The 16773-nt window shown below is 39.3% G+C and overlaps 1 protein-coding gene across 1 annotated transcript in view; it reads right to left on the bottom strand.

Moving 5' to 3' along the window:
- CTNNBL1 (catenin beta like 1) overlaps nt 1-16773 on the bottom strand; it is a 167673-nt gene that overhangs the window by 122072 nt on the left and 28828 nt on the right. The window contains exons 2-3 of the mRNA XM_036418465.1: nt 8508-8696; nt 3353-3459 (exon numbers count right to left, since the gene is read on the bottom strand). Of these exons, the coding sequence (XP_036274358.1) occupies nt 3353-3459; nt 8508-8696 (296 nt within the window). The remainder of the gene's footprint in view (nt 1-3352; nt 3460-8507; nt 8697-16773) is intronic.

Below are 16773 nucleotides of genomic sequence, written 5' to 3' on the forward strand. Positions count from 1 at the left end.
TACATACTTAACAAACTACTCTAGGACATTGTAAATATAACTTTTATATGTGCTAGGAAACCAAAATATTATTTTGACTCGCTTTATTGCAATATCCACTTTACTACAAACATGTGATCTCTGAGGTTTGCCTATTTTGCCTTTTTCTCTTTCATTCTCTCAGGAGTAAACACTGGAGTTTTCAACAGAGCTACACAAGACGTGATTATATCATTGCCCTGATGCCTAATAAAATGTGTGCTGTGTATTCTAGAATTTTCTAAGATAAGCACTTTAGGGTATACTCATAATTGAAGAGTGCAAAGGGGCCCTGAGATTAAAAACTTTGAGAACCACTATACTAAATAATTCTGCCCCTGCAACAATGAAAAGGAGAACACTAATGGGCTTACTAGGGAAATAGCACACTCCACTCAATGCGATATTTGGCAGAAAGATTACAGTGCAGGGTAGAGGCTGCATAAAGAGAACTGTCAATTGAATATGAAATGCAGCCAAATGAAGAGAAGCATTTTTGGGTTATGCAATCAAAATGACAATTGTATATATAGGAAAATATATTTGAATGTTCCTGATCTCAACCAGAAAGTTTCATTCAAATATGTCAAGCTATTTTCATCTTAATTGCACCTCGCTGGTTTAGAGAATTATAAAATACACTGCACCAGTAAGAATTCAAAAATTCAAGGTTAAAACACAATGTAGTTTCCTAACCAATTTTAAAATGTTCTGATTTAAAAACTAAAATAGTATATAAATTTTGTCTGAATAGAAACACTGTTAAGTCTTTAAAATAAAATTTTAAAACCAGTTTATGAAACGTAACACTAGAGCATCCGTGGCAGCTAAGATGTGGTATACAACCTGCAGAAACGCGCTGTCCTGAACTGACAGTAGTATACCTACCACGTAGGCAAAGGCAACGCCAGCACTCCAAGAAGTAAATTGGATTGCTTAAATTTCCAGAGTTATCAACCCAGGGCACAGCTTCCTCATAACATATCCTTAGATTCCAGGCAATAAGAATGTAATAAAGATTACATCAACCATCTAATATTTCATGTTTATTGAGCACCTCTAGTATGGCAGGTACTGTGTTAGGAATTAGAAACAGAAACAAACAAGACACAGTCTGCCTCCTCAAAGGACACAGAATTTAATGCAGGAAGACCGCTGAGTAAAGAAATCATAAAACAAATAGTAAAGATGGTAAAGACTAGTCACATTCATTATGGGCAAAAAAAAAAAAAAAAAAAAAATAGGGAAAGAGATCTACTGGTGGGAAAATAAAAGAATACAGTGAGGAATTCGGCAGTAGTTATTCAAGTTTAAAATGTACATACTCTTCAACCTGGGAATTCAACATTTATCCTATAGAAATTCATTTTATTCTAAGGCACAAGTACACAAAGGTTCGCTACAACACTGTTCATAAAAGTCAATATTTAAAATAATCAAATGTCTGTAATAGATAAAAAGTAAATCATGGTATCTATAAACCATGATAAGATAAGTATACATGTATGAACATGAAAATATCTCCTGTTATGTAATAAAAAAAAATCCAGGTGCAGAATATGTACAGTAAAATTTAGGTAAGAAAAATATTTACATATTTACATATACATATAAATAAGTACATGAAAAATAATCTGAAAGGATATTCACAGAAGCGTTCACAGAGCTATCTCTAGGTACAGGAATGAAAGAGAAGGTCAGTGCAGTGAAGGAGAACGTGCATTTTTTACGCTACTTATGCACTGTTGGTATTTTTTACGACAATCAATTCATGTGTTACTTGTGCAATCAGACACACACACACACACACACACACACAGTGCCCATAATGAATGTGACTAGTCTTTACCATCTTTGCTATTTGTTTTATTATTTCTTTACTGTGTGGTGAAGGTCAGCACAAAACCTGACAGGGCTCTCGTGCTGGGAAAGCTGAGCTGCAATCTTATTGCAAAGAGGGCTATGGTCCTAGGTCCAATAACCAGGTTCTTCACTCTCTACTCTCCTTACCTAAAGCACATTAGCCTTACCAGTTTGCCATGAGGACTTGATGACTGACATCTCTGTGCCTTTGTTCACACTAGTCACACTGCTTGGCATGCCTTTCCTGCCTATTAAAATCAAAATCCTTCTACTAAGCCAACTCAAATACCACCTCTTCTGTGAAGCCCTTTAATAGCCCCCAACTTGGTATTCACTGTTTCCTCCTCTATGCTCCCACAACACTCTGTATCTCTTTTAACGTATGTTTCCTTCTACTATGCATTTATAGCGAGTGTGCCTAATAACCTATAAACTTGAGTGCAAGACTATACTATCCAACTCTTAGTTCCATACAGCTTTGGACATACTAAGTTTCATTGAAAGTATACGTCCCAGGAGGGAAATAGGGAGGGAGGGAGAACATTAAAATCTGTATAAATATGAAAATCCCTTTAATTAGGACTCAAGACTGATTGAGAGATACCAGACTCCTCATTACAGTACTTCACAGTGCACTGAGAAGCTAATATAGTAACTATCATATTAACTATAATTTCATAAGTATGTACTAAATACCAGGTACTGATCCAAACACTTCCAATTATTTTCATTTAATCTTCACAATTCTGTAAAGGGGGTATTATTTCTTTATACAGATGAGACACCTGAGGCTAAAAAAAGTGACTTATTTAAGGTCATGTGGGAGTCACATCCATATTTGCCTAACCCTAAAGCCTTTGACATTTTCTCAACAGTAAAGCTATCACTAATAGCAGCCAAGGTCAGTTTTCTTTGAGCCTTGAGAAGGATAATGAAAAAAAGAGTTAACATAACAGGCCTGATCTTTAGAAGGGCCTGGTTCCAGGCTGGCATCTGGGGCTTTGGCTTTTAAAAAGTTCCCTATGTGATAAGGTTGTTTTGCCCACCTTTCCTTCAGACAGTCTGGAATTCTGGTAGTTATTGCTGGCAGAGAATGGCTACATGACTTGTTCTCATTAAATACTCTAGACCCAGAATCTCCCATGGGCTTGTCTGGACAGAGACACTACATGCGTGTTTTCACTGCTGGAGAAAGGATCATGTCCACCTGACCCCACTTAGTGGGAGGGAGAAAGCATAGGAAATCTATACATGAGTTTTTCCAGACTCTGCCTGATGTATCTTTTCCCCTTGCTGATCTGGTTAAATACCCTCAGTACCACTGACTCTGAGTCCTGTGAGTCCTTCTAGTGATTTTCCAAACATGTGGGTTGTCCTGGGCCTCTAATCACAAAACCAAAGTACACAAAACAAGCAAGCAAACAAACAAAAACAACAACAACAAAAACCCAACACCTCAGAGGAGCCTTACTTCTCTGGATTGTCTGGAAACTTGATCCGCAATTCTTGGTTTTTGTATGATCTTTTTTCAAATGTAAGGATCATTTTCTTCACTGAGCTTTCATCCAATGGTTCCTCCTGGTATAAAGGGACAAATGCAACAATTCTTATTCACTAATCATTACTTTTTTCGTTGGTTCTTACATGCAATTCTGCCACTCACCTTTCTGGGTTAAATGTACAGAAAATACTTTATCTCCCTCACCAGAATGAGGATTAAGGGTCTACATCACACGCTACTTTATATCACTTTGTGTGTCTCACATCTAGTACAGGAAGTTTAGTTTAAGATTTAGTCAACAAATATTTCTTGAGCATATTCTATGACTTGGAGTAGGCAACCATATTAGTTAATACTTATCTTGTCCTCCTTTGTTGTACAGGTAAGATAACACTCAGTGATTTAAAAGAACTTGTTCAGTGACTGGGGCCCTCAATCTTTTCCCTACACAAGGAAGGGATCCGCAAACTATAGTCTACCAGTCAAATCTAACTCTCCACCTATTTTTGTATAGCCCTTAAGTAGAGCTGTTAATTAGCAATAGTCACGGTTTTTCTTTCACATTACTATATCTGCTCCTTACTGGCTGCTGAGATAGTATCAGACAGGTTCTTGGAATCCAGATATAACATCAAAAATTAGAGAAGCTCAGAAGAAACATTTAAAAACTAGTAGATTACACAGTGTTTTTCTTACTTCATACACTAGAGAGGTTTGAAGGTTTTCTTACCCTTATATCCACGAAGGTATATACATTTTTAAAGATGGAGTCATTTCCCCCAAGAAATCTACACTAAAATTTCAGAAATGTAGTCTCCTAGTTTATTTTCCAGTTTAATGTAATGTGCTGCAGTTCACTCTGCCTAACATTATCCCAACTCTCAGCTTCATAGCTTTGTAGTCATTGACCATAACTCACACCTACAGGTAAAGAAATTGCTATTAAGAGGCCCTGAAATAGATCCTTTTGGAAATCCCTGAATCATCCCATAATTTTGTAAGTACACTAAAAAATGCTAGCTATTATTTTGTTAAATTTGACATGCATAAATTAGGTTTTAAGTGGAAGATATCTCTAATTTCATTTAGAGGCATGACACATTTTTTTGATTTTTATCAATGACTCTTGGACCTTCACCTCAGGTAATCTATTGGACCCCAGCCCCTCCCGTGTCTACAGCTTAAAGAGAAGTTCCCCGACATGGTAAAAACTGAAGTTAGTGCCCTGGCTCAGTTGGCACTCAAGAGCCTAGCTTCACTATTTACTAGCCACAATGCAATGTTACTTTGCTGACTATAATCCTTAAAAGCTCACCAGGTCTACCTCTTAAGTCTTTTCTGAATTCATCCACTTGGCATCCTATCTATAATAATAAAAGCGTAACATGCTAATTAGACTGGACAGCTGAATGGCCTTCTGGACGTCATTCCAGACGTCCTTCCGGATGAAGCTGCTGTGGCAGGGGCAAAGGCAGAGGTGGTTAGGGGCAATAAGGCAGGTAGGTGAGCAGTTAGGGACGATCAGGCAGGCAGGTGAGCTGTTAGGAGCTAGTAGTCCCAGATCGCGAGAGGGTGCAGGCCAAGCTGAGAGACACACTCCCCCATTCATGCATAAATTTTGTGCACCAGGCCTCTGGTCCTATATAATAAAAGCCTAATATGCTAAATGTCTGGTTGGCCATTCAACCAATCAAAGTATAATATGCTAATGATATGCTAAGGCAACCCAACTACTCACTATGATGTGCAGTGACCACCTGGCGACAGATAGTCGACCAGTCGCTATGACATGCACTGATCACCAGGAGGTAGACAGTCAACCGGTTGCTATGATATGCACTGACCATCAGGGGTAGATGTTCCAACTGGTAGGTTAGCTTGCTGCTGGGATCCAGCCAATCGGGACTGAGAGAGGCAGGCCAGACATGCCCTGGAGCCCTCCCGTGGTCCCTTCCCGGCTGGCCAACCTTCCGGGTCCCTCCCCCGACCCTATCATGCACTGGTGGGGTCCCTTGGCCTGGCCTGCATCCTCTTGTAATCTGGGATCCCTTAGGGGATGTCAGAGAGCCGGCTTAGGCCAAATCCTGCAGGCCAGGGAGGGACCCCACTGGTGCACAAATTTGTGCACTGCTCCTCTAGTTTAGAATAAAATTCCAATCCTTCACATGATGTACAGGATAGGGCAAAAGTAGGTGTATAGTTGTGAGTATGCAAAGTATTTTATTCTTGTATTATTTATTAATTATTTTCCATATAAACAACTGTAAGCCGACTTTTGTCTCACCCTTTATGTAAAGGTATAACATGATCTCGCCAAGATAATCTGTTCACCTGAAACTAGGAAATATAGCATTGTTGGGGGACCATGCCTACTTGTTGATTGTAAACTCTCTAGTTCCCCTCACAGTGCCTGGCATACTGCCGGCATCCAGTGAAGATCTGTTGAAGGAAGAAAGAAAAGAAGAAAGATGTATCTTCTAAGGTCAGAGAAATGTTCTAAAGAAATGGGTTACATAAAATGGTTTTATAAACTATATGACACTATCTTAATATAAGCTGTTTTTTTTTCTATTAGTAATAAGCACGATATACCTAACATACCACTAGGATTTAACTAAAATAATCCAAATTTCAAGGAAAGAGTTAAATCAAGCAAACTCAACATTCACTACTCTTCTTTCCCTTGGCTAACATCTTGCCTGCCCTATAGGAAAAAAAACACAACAACCTATCAGTGTTAATACAGCTCTCATAGGATTCCCGGCCTTAGCCTCTCCAAGGTTTGGCCTTCCCTCCTTTAATTTCTCTCCAACACTAGAGGAAACTGAATTATCAGTCTTAGTCATCGGCTACAGCAGAACCTCCAATAGCTCAACGTCAGGAACCAGAGGGAGACTTCAGAAAGATGAATGCTGGTGATGTAGCACAAAAAGGACAATAATATTTTACAAGTTCACGTGACTTAACAGGGCAAACATCACTTGCTTTTCATCAAATGGGACTTTGGTGGCAGTGAGAAAATAACTCTTGAACTTGTAGCTTTCCATGTGTCATTTTTACAAAGCGATCTTTTTACCTGTCCCTTAACAGAAGGGCTGGTCTCACATTACATTTCTGTCTCTCAGGCTAGAAACTACTTACCCATGACAGCTACTATCCTAATCCTCCAGTACAAGCCTGCCCTACACAGGAATTACACCTGCCAATTAACTGCTGCTGCAGCGCTTACAGATTGAACAGAAGCTAATAAGAAAGGAAGGAGAGAGGGAAGTGATGGAGGGATGGAAGAAGGAAGAGAGGAAGGGATGGAGGGAGAGAGGAAGGCTGTGCTGTCTAAAAGCCTGGTAGGGCTGCTGCCCTCAGAGAGGAAATTTGGGACTGTTTCCCCACCACAGATTTCCAAAATGTCACCATCTTTTAGGGGCAGGCCCCTGAATTAGCTCTGATATAAATGCTAATGAGAGTTATTGTCATAACACAGTAAAGACCTTGGTGAAATATGAATCAATTTTTCCCCTCTTAGATTCACACTCTAGCTTCATTTTTTAAATCCAAACTTAGCATCATGTCTTTGAGGGAACCAAAAACCAGCTGGCTCTTAAGAATCTATTTCCATAATTCATATTGAACAAAATGCCAGAATGAAATAACATACAAGTTAACACTTAAGGATTTAAAAAGACACAAAGGCATGGTCATTTCATTTTTAATCGCTGATATTTTACCTCTACCCTTTTCAGCTTCATTCATTTATTCATTCAATAAATATTTATTAAGGGTCTACCAAGAGCTAGGCATTGCTCTTGAGTGCTCTGAGATGTGAACAAAACAGAGCCAGTCCCTGGTTTCATAGGAGGCCAGGAAGGGACAGCAAGTGAGTAAACAAACAGAAATTTCAGATCATGGTAAATGCTGTGAAGAGAAGGCAGAGAAATAAATGCTAACAGAATGAGAGAATGACTTGCGGGGCCACCTCAGAGACAGGAAAGACTTCTCCAAGGAGGAAACACCAGAACTAAGACCTGAATGAGAGGAAACCATACATGCAAAGAGTGATTCTTCATTAGGGCAAGAAGAGCTTTCCCAACAGAGGGCACAGAAAAAGGACGAGAGGCAAGAATGAGTGCAAAGGAATCTTGAGGCAAAGCAATGGAATGGCGCTCTTTCCCTAAACTGTATTTCTTCAGTAACACCTAAATACCTAATCCCTTAGCTCCCCCGAACTTCTCCACTTTTACTACTTTGCTAATGCTATCTCAACTTCCTGGAAAGCTCATCTTCCACTTGTTCGATAAAGTTCCACTCTTCTTTCAAAGACTATTAACTACATTAAAAAATGGAAGCACCTACTATATGTCCTTAGTATGGTCTAGAAAGCCTCCCTGACCCCTGTGTGTCCTCAGAATGGTCTAGAACAGTGGCCGCCAATAGGTGATCCGTGGACTACTGGTGGTCCATGAGGTTGGAAAAGTTGGCGATCGTTGGTTTAAGGAAACCTTTGGAGCAGCAGTAGCCAACCAGTGATCCATGAGGTCCTAAAGGTTGGCGACCGCTGGTCTAGAAAACCTCCTTGACCCTTCACAGTCAATACCAAAAGCCCCACAGTTCAGTGCTTGGGCCTTGATTATAACATATAATCCAGAATAATGTTAAAACTCTATCTGTGCTCCAGCTGGTTTGGCTCAGTGGATAGAACACTGGCCTGTGGACTAGAAGGTCCCGGGTTTGATCCCAGTCAAGGGCACATGCCTGGGTTGCGGGCTTGATCCCCATTGAGGGGTGTGCAGAAGGCAGCGGATCAATGATTCTCTTTCGTCATCGATATTTCAATCTCCCTCTCCCTCTTTCTTCCTTTCTAAAATCAATAAAAATATAAAACACACACACACACACACACAACACAACATTTCTATCTATAATGTTCTTTACACTTTTCAAATGCTTCCCCAACTCCATTATCCCACTTAACCTTCATGTCAACACTGTGAAATAAGTATTCTTAACCCCATTTTATAGATTAAGCAAGGGAGGTCAGAAAAGGTATATATTTGACCAAAAATTACACTCTATAGAGACTATGTCAGGGCCAGCCATCTCAGCAACCAGCTCACTTCTGCCACCTTACCTCTTCCTCTTCCTCCTCACCCTCTCTGTCAATAATCTGAAGCAGCCTTTTTTTGTCATCATCGGCTTCTTCTACCACAGTCATTTCCTCTTCCCGAAAGCGGCCACGTTCTCGAGTACCAGCTTGTTTCCGACGCATTTTCAGCTCTTCCTCTTCATCATCCCGGGGACGTTTTGTGCCCCTGTTGGGCTAAGAAAGAGAAAAAACAAACACAGGATTTTAGCGTTAGAAAAGATGAGGAAAGGCATACATAGCAAATATTCTAACTCTTTTAAGAATTCCCCAACTGAAAAGCACCAATTTCTGCCACAAAATACCTCTAAGAGGTATTATTCTAATACTTAACGGTTCTATAAATACATTCTTAAAGTCACCTATATAGTAGCTGGCTTCTTTTTTTTTTTTTTTTTTTTTTTTTTACAGAATTTATTCAATATGCAGTTTCACCACTTCACAAAGGTTCCTATGCATTCAGAAATCATAGGGAACAGAACCACTTTGAGATGGGGACACTGGGTTAGGCTCAACTACTTTGTAGGTGACTTTAATACATATAAATCACCAATCCCTTAGCACCGTGGTCAGCAAACTGTGGCTCGAGAGCCATATGCGGATCTTTGGCCCTTGAGTGTGACTCTTCCACAAAATACCATGGCCTGGGCGAGTCTATTTTGAAGAAGTGGCATTAGAAGAAGTTTGAGTTTAAAAAATTTGGCTCTCAAAAGAAATGTCAATTGCTGTACTGTTGATATTTGGCTCTGTTGATTAATGAGTTTGCCGACCACTGCCTTAGCATATAGTTTTAATTTATGTCTAAAAAAGATTACAGTCACTCACAAGTAGTTCAGAGAATATTACATGTATAACTTCCAGGGTCTACTGCACTCCAAATCTTTACTTTACACAAGAGGAGAGTAAGGCCCAGAGGTCAAGTTTTATCCAAGGTCATAAGACCAGCAGTAGCACTGAAAACAGAATTGGCACTTCCTGACCTCTAGTCCTGGGCTTTCCCTTGTACTGGTGAGACCTCATTTGCCTTTAACACTGTAATTCATGGAGTTCTTATAGTTGCTTTCTACTAAATTGGGATAAAACAGGAAACTACTGAAATGGGCTTCCAACTTGAGGAGAAACAACACTGCAATGGACATTAAGCAGCCTGATGACTCCGTTCAGCTCAAGTTACGGCTGGTACCACTTCGGCCTTCTCATTTACCCTCTCTGAGCCTTAGTTTCCTCATCTGCACATGGAGATTATAACCCTTTTCCCTATGAACTTCAAAAAGATACTTTGTGTGTGTGTTTACTATTTATTTTATTTTTCCTAGCCTTACTGAGATATAATTGACTATACTATTTAAGTTTAAGGTGTACAACAGGATGATGACCCACGTACATATACAAAATGCTGCCACAATAAAAAGTTCACCTTCATCACCTCGTATAATTACCATTTTTTGGGGGGAGGGGGTGACATTTAAGTACTCTCTTAGCAACTTTCAAATATACAATACAAAATTGTTAACTATAGTCATTAGATTCCCAAAACACATTCGTGAAATTTGTACCAAAAGGTAGAAGAACTCTAAACTATAATATTACTACACAAATGTAAAAATTTTTACTATGAGGTAATACATATGATTCTGTCTTCCCCAACCTAAAACATTTGCATTAGGCTCCTCAAATAAGCTTTTCTTTATCTGTTATAATAACCAACTTACAGTAGGTATGATATGGTATGCTGTGTCTTTTTAAAATTATTTTATTGTTGAAAATATTACATATGTCCCTCTTTTCCCCCCATTCACCCCTTCTAGCGCACACTCGCCCCCTGCCCCAGGCCTTCACCACCCTATGGTACACTATTTCCAAAGAAAATAGAAGGTCACATTCATTGCCAGCTTGCTAAGTTGTTTGGTAATGATAGGCAAATTTCTATTATACAAGCTACATGTCTCACTGTGACTTATAACCCACAGTGTTACTGAAATCTACTATCCCAGTGATGCAAACTCATCCCCTGCTATATTCATGTACCCTGCTGGTTCCACATGCCAGGTGCTTCAATAAGTTTAAGCATATGACATTACTTAGAAAACTCACATTAGACAATTTGGTTTGCGGGGTACCACCTGCTATTTTTCACTCTGTTCCTAGTCTCTTGAGATAGATTATCATCTCATATGATCACATCTTATTTCCATAAGTATAAAAATTGATTATCATCATTATTTTAAAAAAGAAAAAAAAAATCACCATGCCAGTAAACATGGACTACAAGAAAAATAAGGTGGCGGTTTTCATGTGAGAAGGGGAAAGAAAGGTAGCTTGATCCTCAAAGAGAGCAGGCTCCAAACTAGAAATCTGTAGTTCCCCAGCAGGTAAGGAACTTCAGCCCCAGGGAGCACTAATTCTTTCAGGCTCATAAAACAAGCCCTGCTGTGATTCTGATTAGCATGAGCCTGCTGCAGCGGCCAAGTCAAAGCATGAGTTCTACAGTTCTCCCCAGAAAGGAGATTTCAGTATTGTTTATTGCTGAGGGCAGAGAGAATAGGTAGTGGACCACAGTTAAAAGGAGAAAGCCAAATAATGCCACAGTTAAGATGCAAAAGAGAAAGAAACTGGCAATGTCTCTTTTGAACACATCTGCCAATCCACTTCTTTAAAACAAACATTTCAGAGATCGGGAGGAGTTTCATTTTTACCTCTAATAATCTCCACTGAAATAGCACTTTCCTTCTGCAGAAGTTAAAACACCTACTTTAATCTTCACTATGTCTCTGGGGAAGAGAAGTAGTTACCAATTCTATTTTATAAGCAGGGAGACAGGATGCCAGAGACCCTTCAATAAACTCTTGCAAAGACAACCTGGCGCCTTCTGAAAGTTGAACCTGATCTCTGAGTTCTTGCTAATCTACCCTGATTCCCTGAGACAGATCTGAGGAACTTTCCGGCAAGAACATATACCCTTAAATATAAGTTATACAAGACCTTGGCTGAGTTAACGAAATATTTGTTAAACTATTCATTCAAATAATTTATTAAAGAATTCCAAGGCTTGAAGAGTGCTCAAATAATCCACTGGCCCAGTAGCAGTCCCAGGCTTCCTCTAGAGCAGTGGTTCTCAATGAAATCGGGATTCATAGAAAGACAAAGTCCTGTTTGTGAAAGGCTCACACTAAAAACTGTGAAGCCAACAATACCCTGACCCAGAAAGAAATTTCTACATTATATTTACCAATATTCACCACAGAGAGAGTGATCAGTTATAGTCCAGGCGTCTTCAAACTACGGCCCGCGGGCCACATGCGGCCCGCAGAGGAGTCTGATCCGGCCCGCCAGGTTTTTTGGGCAGTGAGCGCAGCCGAGGTGTTACAGTAGGAATTAGTAGTTCATATAGTCCGGCCCTCCAGCTCTCTGAGGGACCGTGATCTGGCCCCCACTTTAAAAAGTTTGAGGACGCCTGAAAGCAAGGAAAGAACCTCAGAGCTGTCAAATTGATTTCATACAGAAGAGCCCAGAATCTAGAAAGGGAATATAACACTCAGTCTGACAGAGAGGTCAACAGCTCGGGCCCAAGCTCTCCTGTGTCTTACACAACCAATCCCAAAAGGATTAAGCCATTCTTACCAGTCACCTTTGGAGATTAATTTGTTTTGGTATCTGAAAGGTATATGGAATCCCTCAAGATGAAGGAATGACAAAAGAAACTATGCTTAATAAAGTCATTTCTCTGCTTCTGCTGCCTATAAGACTAGAGAGAGAAAAAGATTAACTCTTAACTTCTGATGTACCAGAACATCAGCCTTTAAGAACCACTACAATCTTCCACCCCTGCCTTGCTCCCAATAGGTGGTGAGCTGTGTAAGTGCTCACTAAGCACTGCCACCATCCAACCACACAGCTGGTAGCCCTTCTAGGATACAGAAAGGATTCCCACTTGCTCAAAGCTTATAGTAAATTTCAAGATTATATATATGATGCCTTTACTTTCCAAACTCTTAAAGCCTGATGTGTGTGTAAGACAGTGTGATGGATGGTTATACACACACACATACACACACACACACACACACACACACACACACACGGGTGAGCAAAAGTAGGTTTATACAATTGTAACAAATAAATACAATTAAAAAAATAACAATACAAGAATAAATTTTGTGTTTTGCACACTCATAACTGTTAACCTACTTTTGGCATCCCCTGTATATAAATCATCCATTCCCTGAAAACAAAAATCAGAACAACTCCATGAAATCTTTGAAAGAGTTAAAAAATTAAATAAGCAATCTGCCTACGATACTCCCTGTGTACCTAGACAATATCCAACCTAAGCTTTGGTTTCATTTTTCCCTCTCTCCCTATTTTTTTTTTAATTAAAAAGCAGTGAGAGGCTGTAGCTATAATGAGGGGCTGTGGGAACATGCAGTTATATTGGGCTCAAAGTAATGTACCATAGGAAAAGGCTACATCACCAGAATGAATCCTAAATTAAAACTCCACTATGAAACCAACTCTATTTCCTCTAAGCATGCAATCTATATTATCACATTTATAGTCTGTCTCGACCTCAATTAGACTTGAGGGTGGAGGGGAGGGAAGGGACTTCTATAATGGTATCATTATGATAAATTATGAAAACACACAGTGCAATTATTAATGTAAAGAGCACATTTGTACCAGGATGTGACAGTGTAGATGTGTACTCTGGGGAGAGCATCTAAATATAGCTCAATATTCCAAGTTACCTGGCTAAAAAAGGGGGTAATTTTCATAAAATGTACTTTTGCATTAATAGGAAAAAAAATTTGTTGAATTCTATTAAGGAAATAGAAAAAAGTCAAAGTAAATCTTCTATATCCTTATAATAAACTGTAAATTATTTACCCTGGACCAAAAATCTCAGACAACTTCAGAAGAGCCTTCCAAGTGAGGGCATGAAGAATTATTTCCTAAATATCAATCCATGATAAAGATTTTCACCTAAAAAAGATAATAGAGTTTATTCCTTTGTTTAGGCATAGGAAAATTTGAGCCCAGTGAATTTAAGCAATGGTGGGGTGCCCAATAGTACAAGACTTCTAATTCCCAATACAGTGCTTTCCCTTATCCACCATACTAACTAGACATCCCTAACCTGTTTGCAATGGTGATATCATGCATGAACAATGAGTTTGGAGTCAGACTTTCCTAAATTCACATCTGGTCCCTCTAATTTAGCAGCCTGAAAAGTAACTTACCTTCTTTTGAGTTTTCTCAATCTATAAACTAGAAGCAATAGTCATTTTCACACAGACATTTATGTATACACTAGAGGCTTGGTGCATGAATTCATGTACAGGTGGGGTCTCCAGAGGGATGGAGGGGGGGGCCAGGATGCAATCGGCCCTTTGGGTGGGCAGTGGGACGCCCTTGCTTGTCTGGGATCCGAATCCGCCCTGCTTACATTCGCACAGGTTATAGGGAGCCATCTGGCAGCCGGCTTTTATATTCTTTATTCCTTGCAGAGCATCTAAGGAGGGGAAGTGGCCGCAGTGCCTGAGGACAACTTCCAGGAGGCCAGCAGTGCTGGTCCATTAGTGCCTGGCCCATTCTCCGGAGATTGGACCTGCAGGACTACTGGAAAAGCGGCTGCTGCTGGGTCAGTGGGCCACCAGAACGGGTCAGTCAGCTGAGCAGCACTCCCACTGTGGGAGCACACTGACCACCTGGGGCAGCTCCTGCGTTGAATGTCTGCCCTCTGGTGGTCAGTGCATGTCATAACGACTGGTTGGCCAGTTGTTCTGATCATTCAGTCATAATGGTCACTTAGGCTTTTACGTATATAGATATATGTATGCACACTAAGAGTAATGTTTCTAAAGTGCGAGTAGTGTGGCCCAAAACAATACATGTAGTTTTCTACCTCTTTGGAACACCCAATTCAAAATCAAAGAGCCACAAGGTCCAAAAGGGTGTTTATCATTCATAGGTTTTAAAATGAGGGTCCGGTTTGGCTCAGTGGATAGAGTGTCATCCTGCAGACTAGAGAGTCTTGGGTTCAATTTCAGTCAAGAGCACATATCTCAGATGCAGGCTCCTCCCTGGCCCAGGCCCTGTGCAGGAGGCAACAAATCGATATGCTTCTCTCACATCAATGTTTCTCCCTGTCTTTCCCTCTCTCTTTTACTCTCCCTAAAAATATACTCAGGTGAGGATTAACAAAAAACAAAACAAATAAAGTGAGGGTCCTTTTTTTATTGTAAAAATATTTGACAGACCTCACCTCCTGCTGCACTTTTTAGAACACAATATTGAGAAAAGACACAATGACAACAAACAAATGCAAAACTACCTATTTGGTAACACTTTTCATTGAATTTGTGTTTGTAACACCCACATTTATGAGAGGGGGAGAGAGATACCGATTTGGAGAGAGATGTTGGCAATTTACTACCTTTGAGGTTGAGATTCATTCTACAGAAAATTCTTTTGTACATGTGGATTCATACCGTCTTACCAGTAATTTGGAGGCACTTGAAACATTTCAGACTTTGGGAACTCTTGATCTGACCCAATCACCTATCTGAGGTGTGAATCCCCTTTAAAACATTTCTTCTACACACAGGCTGGGGCTTTCCAAATATTTCCAGAGACCAGAAACCTTATTTCCTCCCTAAATTAACTCCCCTCTATCTTTGGATCACTCAGTTCATTAAATTGAGGAGAAACCTTTCAATTTACAATTTCTTCCCTGGTCCCTAATCTTTCTCCTTAAAGTGAAATAAGACAGGCTAGTCTCACCCTTACATTATTTCTTTCTTCCTCTCTCACTGCTTTTTCTTTTTCAGAATAAACACTTTCAATATGGGGGAAGGCATGCAATAGAGGAGGGAGTTTATACATAATTAAATTTCTTCCTACTATTATTTGGGGATTTCATCATTTTAAAGCTTTCTCATGCCTCTACGATAATCAGACCTATGGAATGTCTCAAGCCCAAGCCTATAGAATTGATCTAACCAATGTGAAATGCTCAGAATTATCTGCTGTTAACCTCGCCTGATTATATTTTGTCAGAATAAAAGGGAGTTTTCAAACATTAATTTTTACCAAATGGTAGTGAGTGGCCTGACCCAGGAGTTACAGATGAGCTGCAGTAATGAGTTTTCCCTTGCCTTTGCTGGCTGCACATTCACTGGTGACATTTTACAACTGAGACTTCTAGCTCAATCAATATTTGCAGGCATGAAACCTGCCAAAGTTAACATCAGGGATCCCTTGCAAATTTGCTTAAGGCACCAGAACTGAAAAAAGCTCACAATCTCTAATACTATAACTATCATCAGCCAAAGTTCATAACTAGGGATCAAAGTCATCAGACACAGAATATTCTAACCCACTTCAAAGGAATGATATGATGATAAAGGGGCCCTGTGTAAACTATAAAGTGCTATACCAATGTAAGGAATTATAATCATACTTTTAAGAAATATCCTAGTGAAAATTTAAGATATCATATATAATTATGTATTATGCCTTTACAACACTTAAAACATTAAAAAAAAATCAATGAATCATGGCATATAGTACTTTTTTTTCTGGGAGAAAAATCACATGTCCCAAATTCCTCAGACTCTCAAAGCCTCATTTGCTTAACTAACAAATAAAGTATTAATACTGAGACCACAATAATTACTGAAATATGTGGGTTTTTATCAATATCCATAATGGAGAGGAGAGATGGAATCAATGTATAAAAAATTAAAATCACCAACAGTTTCACTTATGATTCACAATCTAATTGGCTGATAAATAAAATGGATATGATTTATGATTTTAATGACTAGTCATGGAAGACTCTACTTAATTTTTCCTACCAAAAAAATTCTTCTCCTTAAAAAGCTTGAATATATATTCAAATCACCTCCAAAGAATGTGTAGGTTTCTTTTTTAGAAGTATAAGCTATACTTTAGCATCCATGATTTACTTTGACATCTTCTCTGATTAATTCTGAAGCTATATCAGAAAGATGAATATTGATTTGGTTTCTTTATTTATCAAGCCTAACAGAGGCACTGGTAAAATTTTAGAAATAAACTACCTCCATTTTAGGAGACTTATTTTGTCAGCTACATCAGAACCATTATCTTTCATTCACTCACTCAGGAAGTGTTTACTGACCTAACAGAACTTGAACATCACTCTATTATGTGCTGGAAGGAATATTAGACATAAGCCTAAAAACAGTAACAGAATTACATTGATCTAAAACAA

The sequence above is a fragment of the Pipistrellus kuhlii genome, unplaced genomic scaffold, assembly GCF_014108245.1.
Source record: "Pipistrellus kuhlii isolate mPipKuh1 unplaced genomic scaffold, mPipKuh1.p scaffold_m20_p_6, whole genome shotgun sequence".
Lineage (NCBI taxonomy): Eukaryota > Metazoa > Chordata > Mammalia > Chiroptera > Vespertilionidae > Pipistrellus > Pipistrellus kuhlii.